This window comes from Procambarus clarkii, chromosome 60, assembly GCF_040958095.1.
Source record: "Procambarus clarkii isolate CNS0578487 chromosome 60, FALCON_Pclarkii_2.0, whole genome shotgun sequence".
NCBI lineage: Eukaryota > Metazoa > Arthropoda > Malacostraca > Decapoda > Cambaridae > Procambarus > Procambarus clarkii.
The window spans coordinates 22,743,422-22,759,093 of NC_091209.1; the positions used below are offsets into that span (position 1 = coordinate 22,743,422).

Consider the following 15,672-nt stretch of genomic DNA (forward strand, 5'->3'; position numbering starts at 1 on the left):
AGAATTTCTGATGATATAGAACATATTGTGGTTTATAATTACATTCATAATATTTTTCATTTTTGTTCTTTATTATGCACCCCATACCCATCCCGTGAGCGGTGGTGTAAAGGGTTAGGGAAGCACATAATCGATTCAGGAACTGAACTCTCTAGTTCGTTTAGCTAAGCAAATAACAATCTTTTGACAATCTTTAGACAAATAACAATCTTCACAATTATTAATGTTATATATACATGTACACATAATCATACATGTATATATATATACATATGCGGAAAATCAAGAGGAATGAAATATGGAATTTTCCGCATACAAATGATCATTGTTTCGTGATCGTCAATTGCATATATACATATACATTCACATACATATTCAATCACCCACACAAATACACACATCAATAATCTTTGTATAACAAGTAATTCAACAAGAGGCTCACAAGTCACAATACTAGGCACTATACATCTATGGTGAGTCGTCCAGTTACTAGTCTTGCTCTACACCCACCCAACTGGGCGGCAGCTTAACAGTCATGTGCTCCACACCCACCCAACTGGGCGGTAGCTTAACAGTCATGTGCTCCACACCCACCCAACTGGGCGGCAGCTTTACAATCATTTGCATGAATTACTTACAGTAAGCAAATTTTAGATACTTCGCTAAGATTTCGGGCAGCACATCATTATATATGAAGTACTTACACTTTTCTTGGACACCAATGATGGTGTTATCTCTGAATTCCGCGATTTTGTTTAAATTCCAGTACTGTATATAATGACGCAAAGTATGCAAATAGTTCTGCAATAGTGATCCTATCCTGCGTCATAATTTACATACATATCTAACTTCTGTTTTGTGTATTAAAATTACTACCATTTTATGTTAATTTCTTTCTGTAAATGATGATGATGATAAATTTCAATAAATGTAAGTAAGAACATAATACGGAAACTGGATGCGTAAATGGAAATGGTTGGGTACATTTCCTTTCACCTAATGCGACTATTCATGTGTCCGGACACTGGCGATGGTATGGTATTGGCTATTTATTTGACCATATCTTTGCTTTAATTTAAGATATGTTTTCCTTGAAATGTATTTTCATTATCGTCTACATCTGTCTTTATTCTGAAATAAAGACCTTTGACGTTACTTTACATATATGTACATTAATTATAAAATTGATTGGTTTGTGTGCAGGCCTTCACACTCCCTGAGCGAGCCATCAAGTAACTATAAAAAGGCATATATCTTCACTTTCACTTTAGTTATATTTATACCAAAGTATTAACATGCAGCTTATATGTCTTTCTGATGACATAAAAAACTTCGTTTTTTACAATATCTAGATTCAATTAACATTGATCTTCAAAAGATCGTAGTTCCCATCGAAAGGGAGAGCGTCGGCCAAGAAGCCTTGTTTAAAATATGAATATTTTTCCTCTCTAATAAGGTATAATCTCTGTGATGCATTAATACAAACTATTTTATCTCTGCCTTTCTGATAACATATACAAATATAATCTTTATTTGTGAATATTTGTTAATTAAGCAATATATCAGAGAGCGTGTAGGGTTCGGTGTTCTATGAACGAAAAGGACATGAGTAGTTTAAATAGCGAACGCATACCAACGAATAACGCTGTATCTATATAAGAAATTTATTGTCATGTGGAATTAATTTAACTTCCAGACACTTTTTTTTAATAAATATTAAATATTTTGTGGCTTTTTATGAAAAATATTATTATAAATACACATTCTACTTGTTAATATCACCAATTAAATTTGCGACAATTTGAGCTATGAAATGCGACGACTGGATCACTGTGTACAGGAGGCTGATATGGCAGCAAACCATCTCCAGGCGACCATATATCTTGGATAAGTCGCTCCACAAAATTGTCGCTTGGACCGTCGACTTCCTATGGCGTCACATCTCACACATTTCCGTCTAATTTCGTTATGAAATTATATTATTTCAGAGTAAAAATAGATTTGATCATGTTCTACGTGTAGCACTAATATTATAGTAAGTAAATATACCATATTTCTTCATTACTTACGTAATGCTATTAGGATTTGTGTACTTTTGGGCCGATTTGGGTCGATTTGGGTAATTCTATGGACCCCTCAGCTGAAATTACCCTAGGAGATTGATCAAGATTAAGCCACCCAAAAAATGGCACGGCATGAATAGCCCATAAATGGAGGCCCTTTGGAGCCATTACCAGTCCCAATAGGTGATAGTGAAGACCTGTGGATGAGAGAGAGAGAGAGAGAGAGAGAGAGAGAGAGAGAGAGAGAGAGAGAGAGAGAGAGAGAGAGAGAGAGAGAGAGAGAGAGAGAGAGAGAGAGAGAGAGAGAGAGAGAGAGAGAGAGAGAGAGAGAGAGAGAGAGAGAGAGAGAGAGAGAGAGAGAGAGAGAGAGAGAGAGAGAGAGAGAGAGAGAGAGAGAGAGAGAGAAGAGAAGATTAAGCCACCCAAAAGGTGGCTTGGGCATGAATAGCCTATAAGTGGTGGCCCCTTTTGAGCCATTTCCAGTATCAATAGTGATACTTACTGGAGATCTGTGGAGGTGCGACTGCACCCTGCGTGACGGGAGATGTCTCCCTGTGGATGAGATTGATTGATGAAGATTAAGCCACCCCAAAAGGTGGCACGGGCATGAATAGCCCGTAAGTGGTATAAATTGTGGATGAGAGCGGAGTCAGACCACCATCTGGTCACCATTTGGTCCGGGAGACATCTCCCGTCACGCAGGGTGCAGTCGCACCTCCACAGATCTCCAGTATCATCTATTGATACTGGTGATGGCTCAAAAGGGCCACCACTTACGAGCTATTCATGCCTGTGCCACCTTTTGGGTGGCTTCATCTTCATCTTAACACATTCACAAGGGAGACATCTCCCGTCATGCAGGGTGCATTCGCACCTCCACAGATCTCCAGTATCAGCTCCTGATACTGGTAATGGCTTAAAATGGCCACCACTTACAGGCTATTTATGCCCGTGCCACCTTTTGGGTTGCTTCATCTTCATCTTAACACATTCATAAGGGAGACATCTCCCGTCATGCAGGGTGCATTCGCACCTCCACAGATCTTCAGTATCAGCTCTTGATACTGGTAATGGCTTAAAAGGGCCACCACTTACGGGCTATTTATGCCCGTGCCACATTTTGGGTGGCTTCATCTTCATCTTAACACATTCACAAGGGAGACATCTCCCGTCATGCAGGGTGCATTCGCACCTCCACAGATCTCCAGTATCAGCTCTTGATACTGGTAATGGCTTAAAAGGGCCACCACTTACGGGCTATTCATGCCCGTGCCACCTTTTGGGTGGCTTAATCTTTATCAATCAATCAATCGGAGTCAGACCTACGGGAGACATCTCCCGTCACGCTGGGTGCAGTCGCACCTCCACAGATCTCCAGTATCATCTATTGATACTGGTGATGGCTCAAAAGGGCCACCACTTACGAGCTATTCATGCCCGTGCCACCTTTTGGGTGGCTTCATCTTCATCTTAACACATTCACAAGGGAGACATCTCCCGTCATGCAGGGTGCATTCGCACCTCCACAGATCTTCCGTATTAGCTCTTGATACTGGTAATGGCTTAAAATGGCCACCACTTACGGGCTATTTATGCCCGTGCCACCTTTTGGGTGGCGTCATCTTCATCTTAACACATTCACAAGGGAGACATCTCCCGTCATGCAGGGTGCATTCGCACCTCCACAGATCTCCAGTATCAGCTCTTGATACTGGTAATGGCTCAAAAGGGCCACCACTTACGGGCTATTCATGCCCGTGCCACCTTTTGGGTGGCTTAATCTTCATCAATCAATCAATCAATCAAGATTGATTGATTGATGAAGATTAAGCCACCCAAAAGGTGGCACGGGTATGAATAGCCCGTAAGTGGTGGCCCTTTTGAGCCATTACCAGTATCAAGAGCTGATACTGGAGATCTGTGGAGGTGCGACTGCACCCTGCGTGACGGGAGATGTCTCCCGGACCAAATGGTGACCAGATAGTCAATCAATCAAGATTGATTGATGAAGATTAAGCCACCCAAGAGGTGGCACGGGCATGAATAGCCCGTAAGTGGTGGCCCTTTCGAGCCATTACCAGTATCAAAAGATGATACTGGAGATCTGTGGAGGCGCAACTGCACCCTGCGTGACGGGAGATGTCTCCCGGACCAAATGGTGTGATGAGTAGAGAGAGAAAGAAGATTAAGCCACCCAAAAGGTGGCTTGGGCATGAATAGCCCATAAGTGGTGGCCCTTTTGAGCCATTTCCAGTATCAATAGATGATACTGGAGACCTGTGGAGGTGCGACTGCACCCTGCGTGACGGGAAATGTCTCCCGTGGATGAGTAGATTGATGATTGATGAAGATTAAGCCACCCAAGAGGTGGCACGGGCATGAATAGCCCGTAAGTGGTGGCTCTTTCGAGCCATTACCAGTATCAAAAGATGAGATCTGTGGAGGCGCAACTGCACCCTGCGTGACGGGAGATGTCTCCCGGACCAAGTGGTGACCAAATGATGGAATCGATCAATCGGAGTCAGACGTCTTATACCTGCCTCGCGCGCACAGCTGACCCAAGATGGGGCGGCGGGCGTATTTCCTTTATACAGAAATTTATCTCTTTCCAAGCAGATTCATTTCTTCATTACTTCCGCAATGCTAGCAGGGTTTGGGTAATTCTACGGACCGGTTTCAAAGGACTTTCTCAGGTTAATGAAGAGTCCAGTCAGAAACTCATTTTTTGTCAAGGGCTGAGTAGATTATATCAGGCAGACTAATAATTGCATCGTTGGTACTCTTTTTGGGAGCAGAAGCCAAACTGACAAGGACTTAGTATGTTGAATTTTTCGAAGTAGGACTGGGAATTGGGTCCTTCTTGATGGTACGTGCAGTTTGCATGAAGGGTTTATCCTCTCGATGACTGCACGGGTTGGGAGACGCGTCAAGGGTTGACAATGACAAGGTGTGAAATGTTTATTGTTCTTTGCTGTAGAGGAGTGGCGACTAAAAAGCGGCGTGTGTTAGAGGTAGACATCTTCAGAAGGATTGATTTACAATTCAGTGGTATGGATTAACACAAGTGCCTTGTGTCTATCACATCACTAAACGTCATTTAATAACTATATGCCTGTTAAGTAGAAGATTTTATGTATTTATTTATTTATTTATTTATATACAATAAGGTACCTTGAGTTAGAGAATACATAACATAGTATTTACAATCTTGTAAAGCCACTAGTACGCGCAGCGTTTCGGGCAGATTTTTAACTGTTAATAGCATTATATTGTGATTTTAATAGTGAGCAGTTATATTTATATTCGAAACATACAAGTTTTCTACCAGAAATGGTGGAAATGTGTGTGGGGATCCGTGCTCTGTAATTTAGAGTGGCAGCCGAAGAACGGACAACAACCGCCTGGTCGCATGAGCACCAGCGATCAGCTGATGCCATCAACATTATGTCCCTCGTCTACCTGGAGTGAACAACATTCCGCCCTACGGTCTACCTCTAACACACACCGCTTTTTAGTCGCCGCTCCTCTACAGCAAAGAACGATAAACATTTTAAAGTTTGATTCTCAACATTCGTACTCGTGCAGTCATCGAGAAGATAAACCCTTCATACAAACTGCACGTCCATTAAGGACCCAATTCCCAGTCTTACATAAGTTCACTGCACATTTAGCAAAGAACCAGCAACTGCCCATCACTGTCAGCTACCATATATCGAGAATGGCGGCGTTTGTTGCCAAGATAACGTCAATCACCCCTCGTATCACTCGCATCCTAGGCTGCAACCCGGGGCCTATGACTCTACAGGGCACAAATACCTACCTGATTGGGACTGGTAAGAGGTAAGTCTTGCGACACTGTTATGGAGTTGTATGGTTATTGTCAGATTGTTATTAGGTTGTGTGTTTATGTGATTGTCTTAGGTTGTGATTGGTGTAAGGTGTTGTAACGGTTCTATTGTTACGTAAAGTATGGTGACAAATAAACACAGACACTAAGATACTATATATATATTTGGTCGAATATACAGAAGTACACAGGTGATACTTTGGTGTGAGTTGGGCGCACTGAGCGTCGGTACAGTATCTCGCAAGTGTCTGCTCTAGACCACACTTGAAAGTAGACTCTGGTTAATGTTTGCTATTCTGCTGCTTATATGCCCGGGCAACGCCTCACCTCATTCATCTCCAAAGGTTGACAGGAATATTAACAAAGCATTTGGAGCGAGTATATTATTGGGATAATCTACTCGCTACAGTGTTTTTTTGGTGGTAGTTGTGAGACAGCTGTTGCGATGAGGTTGCTCTCACCGTGAGGTTCTTTACTGCCGTACTCACCTAGTACTCGACTAGTTGTGCTTGCGGAGATTGAGCTGTCGCTCTTTGGTCCCGCCTCTCAACTGTCGATCAACTGGTGTACAGATTCCTGACCCTATTGGGCTTTATCATATCAACATTTGAAACTGTGCATGGAGTCAGCCTCCACCACATCACTGCCTAATGCATTCCATTTGTTAACTATCTTGATACTGAAAAACGTCTTTGAAATGTCTCTGTCGCTCATGTGGGTACTCAGTTTCCATCTGTGTCTCCTTGTTCTTGTTTCACCCATGCTAAATAGTTTGTCTTTGTCTACCCTGTCAATTCCTCTGAGAATTTTGTAAGTGGTGATCATGTATCCACTTATTATTCTTATATCTTCCATGACTGTAAGGTTTAGCTCCTTTTCTGTCTTGGCGCTTTCCCCCCTGACAGCTCCCCTCCCCCTCCCATAGCCTTTCCTCTTAACTCATGCCTCTCAGTTCTGGGACTAGTCTGGTGGCATACCTATGAATCTTCTCTAACTTTGCCTTGTGTTGAACTAAGTATGAACTAATGAGGAGCTAAAACAGATGGCAGAGCTAAGACACATGGAACAACATCAGGAGGAAGCTAATGAGGAGAGCAGCATTAGAAAGTCTTTGTCTTGGAATGTCCCTAAGGATAGGGGTCTTAAGAAGGCTGACAACCCGCCTACTGCTGTCCAAAAGACCTCCAATTCATTCGCCATGTTGGAAGACGAGTGCTGTAGGGAGATTGCAGTTCGCTCGAAAGGCAAGGCAATGAAGGGAACGCAGGTCAATCAAGGTGCTCACAAAGTAAAGGAAGTACGTAAGCGAATTTTGGTTATGGGAGAGTCTCAGGTGAGGTATTTGAATAGAGTCATTGGCTCTAGATTTGGAGAGGCGGGTTTATTGGGCCTAGGAAACTAGTTGTGGGAGGAGCTATCTCCACTGGTAAGCTTGTGAGCAAATCTTAGTTTAGTGTGTCTTGAGAGGTGACTTGGGACTGTTCCAGGGGACCTGGGAGAAGCCGTCAACATCTGGCTGGTAATTGCAGTGAAAGGTAATTTGTTCCCTTGGTTGGGTGTGTCAGCTAATTGCACTCCTTTGCCTCATAGGATGTATTAAGAGTTAGGATATTATTTTGTGTCGTTGATTAAATAAAGTTTCATTATTGATTATTTTGAGTATTAGCTCAATTCCCCTTAAAAATTTAGTCTGAGCCATTAGATTTCTCATTTTCATGCTACTTCTGGAAGTTCCCTGTGTTTTTCTTCATTTAATGATAATTAAAAGACATCCCCTGATCCTCAATTGGTAAAGAAAAGAATTTTTATAAATTATCCCCAGTGTTAATGTCCGAGATGTAATACACCATTCGAGTTTATGATTATTGGTTTCTGTCCTTCCTAGGAGATCAGTAATGCAGGCACATTCAGGTTTCAGAAGGTGGTGACAGTGTAAACTTAAGTTTTTATTAATATTAGAATCATAACAACCCAGTTGTATTTCCCCCATTTAATAATTCAGTTTAACATTAGAGCGGATAAGTTCAATGAGGGTCAAAGTGAGCTTGATAAGCAGTGTTAAGCTGGGGTTTTAGGTGAGAAGGGGGAGTATCAATCTGGAGGTGTTATATGAGGCCTTATCTGGCCTAGTCTGGCCTGGTCTGAGGACTTATCTGGCCTGGTCTGGCTCGAAGCCTGGTCTCTCCCGAAGCGTGATCTGGCCCAGCCCGAGGCTTGATCTTGCCCAAGGCCTCCTAGTCTGGTTGCCATCCCCCCCCTCTACTGCCAACATGCTACAACCCACACCCCCACCCCCTCCAGCACCCAACCACCGGCAGCCCGCCAACCGTTCCCTCCTCTCGTCAGTTTGTTGTGAAAATTAGGAGATTTCGCTTGATTGGATTCAATAATGTTCATATATGTAGCATTTATATACCAAATTGTTTCCAAGTGATTGTTCCATCAAATGCCATAGGGAAAATGAAAAATTTATAATAATAAATGATTTTCTGGGGGGAGCCTCGTCGGCTCCCCGGAGCTTTACCGGCTGATATGCTAATGTCAGACTTTGGCATCAGTCATGTGTATGGAGTTCTAGGGCCTACCGGGGACCACGAGCCAGAACCTGGCCCCCTCAGAGAGGCATGAGGAGCAATGGCCTATAGAAACCCCCGTGTGGTTGGAAGCATTCTATGTCTGCCATCGACCGGGTCAAGCATCCAGAAAGGTAAGCATTCCAAAACAAACCCCTATTCTGGTGAAAATTGCTACCTAAAGCCGAACTAGTGGATAGAACTCGACAGAAAACAAGGAAACTAGTATGACGTCATACGTCACCGCGCCGCTGTCTGCGCAGCTCCCCCCTCCCCGGGAGGGGGAAGGGGGAGCCCCAGACCTCCCACGCCGGCTATCCACCCATCAGTTCTTCGGCTGATGCTATAGGCAACGGTTATGTGCTCCAGCTCCAGTGGTTGTTTCAGCACTGTACCTAGAGTGTGGTGTCTGTTTTCTAGGTGGTGCGTGAGCCGGGAGTGATTCTTCAGTACTCGGGCTGCATGCGCCTGGGGTTCCCTTCCCTAGGAGCCCTGTAAGTACTGCCCTTGGGGCTTGGGGCCACCTTCCACAAGTTCCTTGGGTCCTGCCCCTGCTTGGCCGTTTACTGCTTGGTTTTCGGCCGCTCTTTGTGTGCTCGGGTGTTCTGTCTCCCTTGTTCGCCTTAGAGTAAGGGGCAGTTTTTGCACTGGTGGGGCGCAGGGTACTGTGCAGCTTGTCTTTACCAATCATAGCGGCCGGCTCTGTTCTGCTTGGGTACGCTGTCCTCTTGTGGGGTTTTCTTTTTCTTTTTGTTTATCTACTATTATAGACTGTGGGTTGGTTGGTGTTGTCGTCGTCGATCCTTCTCTATGGACAACCCAACCCACAACTCGGCAGAGTGCTTATACTAGGAGATCACCCTTGGCGCTTCTGGCTCTTGGAGAGGGGCTCAACGTCACACGTTTAGGGGATGCGGCTCCAACACTTAGCCTCGTTGTCACGTGCACACACCCACTCGAGCCGCTGTGACTCCCCACTCTCTCCTTATGAGATATGATCTCCTCAATCCCCTAGGACTTACTAGTATTACCTCTTACCCTGTCCACAGCAGTGGTTCTTGGCTCTTTCTCTCTCTCTCTCTCCTTCTTCACTACTTCCTGGGAAGCCTCACTAGGACAAGGGCAAACACCAGCAAATTGTGACACATTTACTGAACAAAGCACATACACGATACATACACACATATAATAATAATGAATCCTATACTCTATAATATCACAATCAGGTTGCACTCCAATACCATCAGAACTCTATTATCAGCTTATCAAGTGGTATCCTATCTCCTGGTTCACCACCTGATACTATTAACCCCCTCAAGTTGGTCAAGCCTACACACTGTTGCACCCTCAACAAGATAACATATATATATAGAAAACCAGCATTTGAATGCAATAACATATACCAGTATAAATGTTCATTGATACTTCAATATAAAAAAACTCCTTGACATAAGGATGCCAACAGTCACTCACCTCTCACTGCGTCTTGCACGCTACTGACAACCAAACACTATCAACTCCCTATAAGTAATCCACCAGAACTTCCCCCCTTCCACCTCTGGAAGTTCACAACCCTAATATCCTTAGGTTCTTCCGGGCTTCACTACCAGGATCCTCTGCAGCTCCTCCAGGCTGCTATCATGAAGTTTCCTTGTGCAACTATGGTGCTTCACCCTTCTGTTAGGTTCTTCCACAGCTCTCTTGGCTGCTACACCACCTCTACAGAAGCACGTGACACTCCTCTTCACTGCTGCTTCTCCTCACAGCTCGAGGTCCTCTGCTCCACTACCTTGGAGTCTCATCAGCTACTTCATCTGCTGGCTTCGAAGTTCTCAGCAACTTCTTCCCCAAAGAACAAACCTGCAACCCATCGACACTCCAATAAAATGTTCCCCTTTAACACATAAACAAAAATAACCACACATTATGCTTGCCTCAAACCTCTATCTGTCCTCTACATACAGTGAGAGTGGACTCCCCCGTTTTGGGCGGGTCCATACTCCACCTCGCCTGGCGGAGGTCCTCACTCGCTGGGAGGGTCTTCCTCCATCCGGAGCCGGGCTCCCTCAGTCGTCCGCCAGCGCTCAGGGCGGACGGACGTCGCTCCGTGCTCCTCCCTCTTCACTCCCCTATTTCAGGCCTTCTGCCTTATTAAAACATGTCTAACTTATAAATAAACATTGCTACTGTCGCTGGGCACACGACCAAACTACAAGCGATCACTATGAACTGGCGCATATCGTGCTTACCACAGATCGGCTGGTCGAGGGCGCTTTCCCTCTGACGGCGTCTGGTCAGGGCGCTCCCACGGCCCACAATAATGCTTCTGGGCGATTTAATATCTGCTCGTCGACCAGGACTTGAGACCACAACGTTCCCAGCTCGATTCCACAGCTGGTACGTCCGCACACTTCTCTTCTCTTCGAGATATATCACTAGGGGTTCCCTTCTGGCGGGAGCTCAAACGGAGCGCGGCTTCCCCCTGCGATGTCTGGCACTCAAGTGAGGTCAAGGTCCTCCGGAAGCGAGCCTCACGCCTCCAGCAAAATGTCCACATCTCCTAGCCAGTCATTTATCTATTTCCTTACTTACTGCCCATAATCTTAAACTGTTACACATATCCAACCAACTATTTTACATATGCGTTATCACCTCAATACTTGCTAGACCTTCTAATCAGGTCAGGCTTGACGAATAACTCTCAAGGAGGGAGACTCGTTTCTCCTGCAGGCTGAGATCATAACACTCCCCTCCCCTTATTTTTGAGAGTTATTCCAGTGGCAAAGCTCGGGATAATACATCCGCCACCACACTGTCTCGTTCTTCACCCGATATACTCTCTTAGGAGTCTACAATTAGTTCGTTGCTCCTTGCAACATCTGGCTCACCTCTCTCCAGGAACATGTTCTTCTCACAAATGATCTGACCTCTCTGACACCTCTTAGCTAGGCTGTCCTCCTTGGACGCCTGCACTCCATCGTTCCACTCTACTTACTGTCTCCACCCTCCGTTTCCTCGTCTTCTCTTCACGTCCAGAGTCAGACATCTACTGTCTGTACCTCCTCTGTCGTCTTCACTCTTCCATCTACTGCCATTATACTTTCGTCTCCTGCCATCATACTTCACTTCCTCGTCTTCACCAACGATTCTCCCTTTCGTCTCCTCATTTATCCGAGACCTCATCCTGTTCGACTTCCATCGAGTCCTCGGCTTTCTACTATTCATCCATGCTTGCATCATCATCCTCTTCCCACATCTCTCACCTCTATACAATTCTCTTTTTCTACTTCCAACCTGGTTTTCTCTTTTTCTACTTCCAGCCTGGTTTTCTCTTTTTCCTTCTCGGCTTCATTTTTCATCTGGAGTTCTAATTTCATCTTTTCCAGCTGGAACTGTCTCTCCTTGTCCTCACGCTGCATCTGGAGCTCTAACTGGAATCTCTCCAAGCTCCTATTCCGGCTACTCCTGCTACTGCGGCTACTCTTGCTGCTCCTACTCGATCCCTGGGATCTCACTTCATCCTGCCCATCATCTTCCTTTCCACTTTCAGCTCCTTTTTGGGCTCCTTGTTCTGCCGCTTCACTTCTGGCTCTCAACTGCCTCAGGATCTCATCCTTCATCCCAGCTACTTTAGATGCTTTCAACCTAATGCCACATTTTTCTGCTATCTGTTTCAATTGATCCCTCGTGCAACCTTCTAAATCCTCAGGCTTGCCTGACTCCACAAACGCTTGCACCTTATCCATCTTGTCCTGTGAGTCTTCCCAAGAGAGAGAGTATACACCTGCGGTCACACAGTTTATTTCAGCAAGGGTGTACAAATCCACTCTTGGACAGGGTGTGGGTGTGTCAGTTCACTCTCCCGGACACAGGCCCCCAATTTATTATAGACTGTGGGTTGGTTGGTGTTGTCGTCGTCGATCCTTCTCTATGGACAACCCAACCCACAACTCGGCAGAGTGCTTATACTAGGAGATCACCCTTGGCGCTTCTGGCTCTCGGAGAGGGGCTCAACGTCACACGTTTAGGGGATGCGGCTCCAACACTTAGCCTCGTTGTCACGTGCACACACCCACTCGAGCCGCTGTGACTCCCCACTCTCTCCTTATGAGATATGATCTCCTCAATCCCCTAGGACTTACTAGTATTACCTCTTACCCTGTCCACAGCAGTGGTTCTTGGCTCTTTCTCTCTCTCTCTCTCCTTCTTCACTACTTCCTGGGAAGCCTCACTAGGACAAGGGCAAACACCAGCAAATTGTGACACATTTACTGAACAAAGCACATACACGATACATACACACATATAATAATAATGAATCCTATACTCTATAATATCACAATCAGGTTGCACTCCAATACCATCAGAACTCTATTATCAGCTTATCAAGTGGTATCCTATCTCCTGGTTCACCACCTGATACTATTAACCCCCTCAAGTTGGTCAAGCCTACACACTGTTGCACCCTCAACAAGATAACATATATATATAGAAAACCAGCATTTGAATGCAATAACATATACCAGTATAAATGTTCATTGATACTTCAATATAAAAAAACTCCTTGACATAAGGATGCCAACAGTCACTCACCTCTCACTGCGTCTTGCACGCTACTGACAACCAAACACTATCAACTCCCTATAAGTAATCCACCAGAACTTCCCCCCTTCCACCTCTGGAAGTTCACAACCCTAATATCCTTAGGTTCTTCCGGGCTTCACTACCAGGATCCTCTGCAGCTCCTCCAGGCTGCTATCATGAAGTTTCCTTGTGCAACTATGGTGCTTCACCCTTCTGTTAGGTTCTTCCACAGCTCTCTTGGCTGCTACACCACCTCTACAGAAGCACGTGACACTCCTCTTCACTGCTGCTTCTCCTCACAGCTCGAGGTCCTCTGCTCCACTACCTTGGAGTCTCATCAGCTACTTCATCTGCTGGCTTCGAAGTTCTCAGCAACTTCTTCCCCAAAGAACAAACCTGCAACCCATCGACACTCCAATAAAATGTTCCCCTTTAACACATAAACAAAAATAACCACACATTATGCTTGCCTCAAACCTCTATCTGTCCTCTACATACAGTGAGAGTGGACTCCCCCGTTTTGGGCGGGTCCATACTCCACCTCGCCTGGCGGAGGTCCTCACTCGCTGGGAGGGTCTTCCTCCATCCGGAGCCGGGCTCCCTCAGTCGTCCGCCAGCGCTCAGGGCGGACGGACGTCGCTCCGTGCTCCTCCCTCTTCACTCCCCTATTTCAGGCCTTCTGCCTTATTAAAACATGTCTAACTTATAAATAAACATTGCTACTGTCGCTGGGCACACGACCAAACTACAAGCGATCACTATGAACTGGCGCATATCGTGCTTACCACAGATCGGCTGGTCGAGGGCGCTTTCCCTCTGACGGCGTCTGGTCAGGGCGCTCCCACGGCCCACAATAATGCTTCTGGGCGATTTAATATCTGCTCGTCGACCAGGACTTGAGACCACAACGTTCCCAGCTCGATTCCACAGCTGGTACGTCCGCACACTTCTCTTCTCTTCGAGATATATCACTAGGGGTTCCCTTCTGGCGGGAGCTCAAACGGAGCGCGGCTTCCCCCTGCGATGTCTGGCACTCAAGTGAGGTCAAGGTCCTCCGGAAGCGAGCCTCACGCCTCCAGCAAAATGTCCACATCTCCTAGCCAGTCATTTATCTATTTCCTTACTTACTGCCCATAATCTTAAACTGTTACACATATCCAACCAACTATTTTACATATGCGTTATCACCTCAATACTTGCTAGACCTTCTAATCAGGTCAGGCTTGACGAATAACTCTCAAGGAGGGAGACTCGTTTCTCCTGCAGGCTGAGATCATAACACTACCTGGTGGGGGTCTGCCTTCGTTCTTGCCCCTTGTGTCCCTTGTGTTATGAGTATTTTCTGGTGGTACCCCTGCTAGGTCCCCGTGAGTGTACACGTCCCGGGGGTTCAGCTCTTAGAAAGTTGTTTGGTAGCTTTGGGTGCCGGTTAGCAGTACCCTGCCTGGGATTACCTGAGCGCGAGTCCTCTTATAGTAAATGCTCGGGACCCTGGGAAACCCCTGGGGGCGCGTGGGTCCGATGGATGTGACCCCAGAGTCCCCCCCTCGCTTCCAGCGAGTTTGAGGGTCGCTCTCACCCTTTGTCTCTGGGTGACTCTCTGTTTTGCCTCCGTCTGCTGCCTGTGGGGTCGGTGACACCTTCGACCCGGAGTCCTGCGAGTTTGGTTGCTCGTTGTGGCTCGGTTACCCAGTTGTGCTAACAAAGCGGGTGCGGGCAGCAGGGGCGTTTCACTTGAGCCTTGGTGGTGGCAACGTTCTCGTGGTTTCCTCCCCGGGAGCCCCGGGGCTGCCCCGTTGTAGTTCGTTTTGGGACTTGGGGGTGTTGGTTGCTTCGGTTCCATCCACCCCCCCTTGTCTTTCCCCTGGATCACCCTTCCTGCCTGCATCTGGTTCCTTAACGTCTGTAGGTTCGGGGTGGGGTTTTTTGATGGTGTTGAGACTCAGGCAGTCTCGGGGAATTCCCCTTCCGGGGTAGTGAGGGGGGCATTTGAGCCTGTTCCTCCAGCCGTGTTGTACGAGTCTGCCAGTGGGCTCCCTTCATTAGTGTTTTCACGGCTGCCCCGGTTTTCTGGTACGGCCGGGGCTTTGGGGGAACGGCTCGGCCCCGGGGCCTATCGTGTAGGTCCCCGGGCTGGGAAGGGGCTGACTTGGGGGGCCTTGGCCCCGTTGGACCCCGTGGGGTTTTTTATCCCCCTCTAGGCGGGGCTTGTGGTTACGCGGAGTGGGGTTTTTCCTCCCCACTCGCCGTACGTGCTGTTGGGCGTCGGCCTCTCCCCGGGCTCGGTTCCTTGGCCTTTGAGTCGGTTGGTTCCGTCCTGTGGGTGGATGTTTCCTCCCACCCCTTTTTGGGACGGTGTTTTCGTCATGTTTCCCCGTTCAATGGGGTTCTGCGTGACTTCTGATCTCTAGTGCGCCTGCGCCTTCGTGTGCCTTCGGGACTAGTGTTGGCTTCTGTGTTCTCGAGGGTACGGGAAGGTTTTTCGCTACTTCCCGCATTATTGGAACGTCTGTCGGCTCCTCGTCCTTGTCGCCCTGTTGGGCTACGTGTCGCCCTGTTGGGCTACTTGTCGCCCTGTTGGGCTACTTGTCGCCCTGTTGGGCTA

At 46.6% G+C, this 15,672-nt stretch overlaps 1 protein-coding gene across 3 annotated transcripts in view; it reads left to right on the forward strand.

Annotated features, from left to right (window-relative positions):
- Positions 1 to 5,458: 5,458 nt before the first annotated feature.
- The window catches only part of LOC123766698 (endoribonuclease LACTB2-like), a 37,853-nt gene continuing 27,639 nt past the window's right edge, over positions 5,459 to 15,672 (forward strand). The window contains exon 1 of one of the 3 annotated variants that reach the window (XM_045755974.2): positions 5,459 to 5,903. In XM_045755974.2, coding sequence (XP_045611930.1) covers positions 5,473 to 5,903 — 431 coding nt within the window. In that variant the 5' untranslated portion in view covers positions 5,459 to 5,472. The remainder of the gene's footprint in view (positions 5,904 to 15,672) is intronic. The other 2 variants (XM_069307701.1, XM_069307700.1) reach the window with 2 other exon arrangements.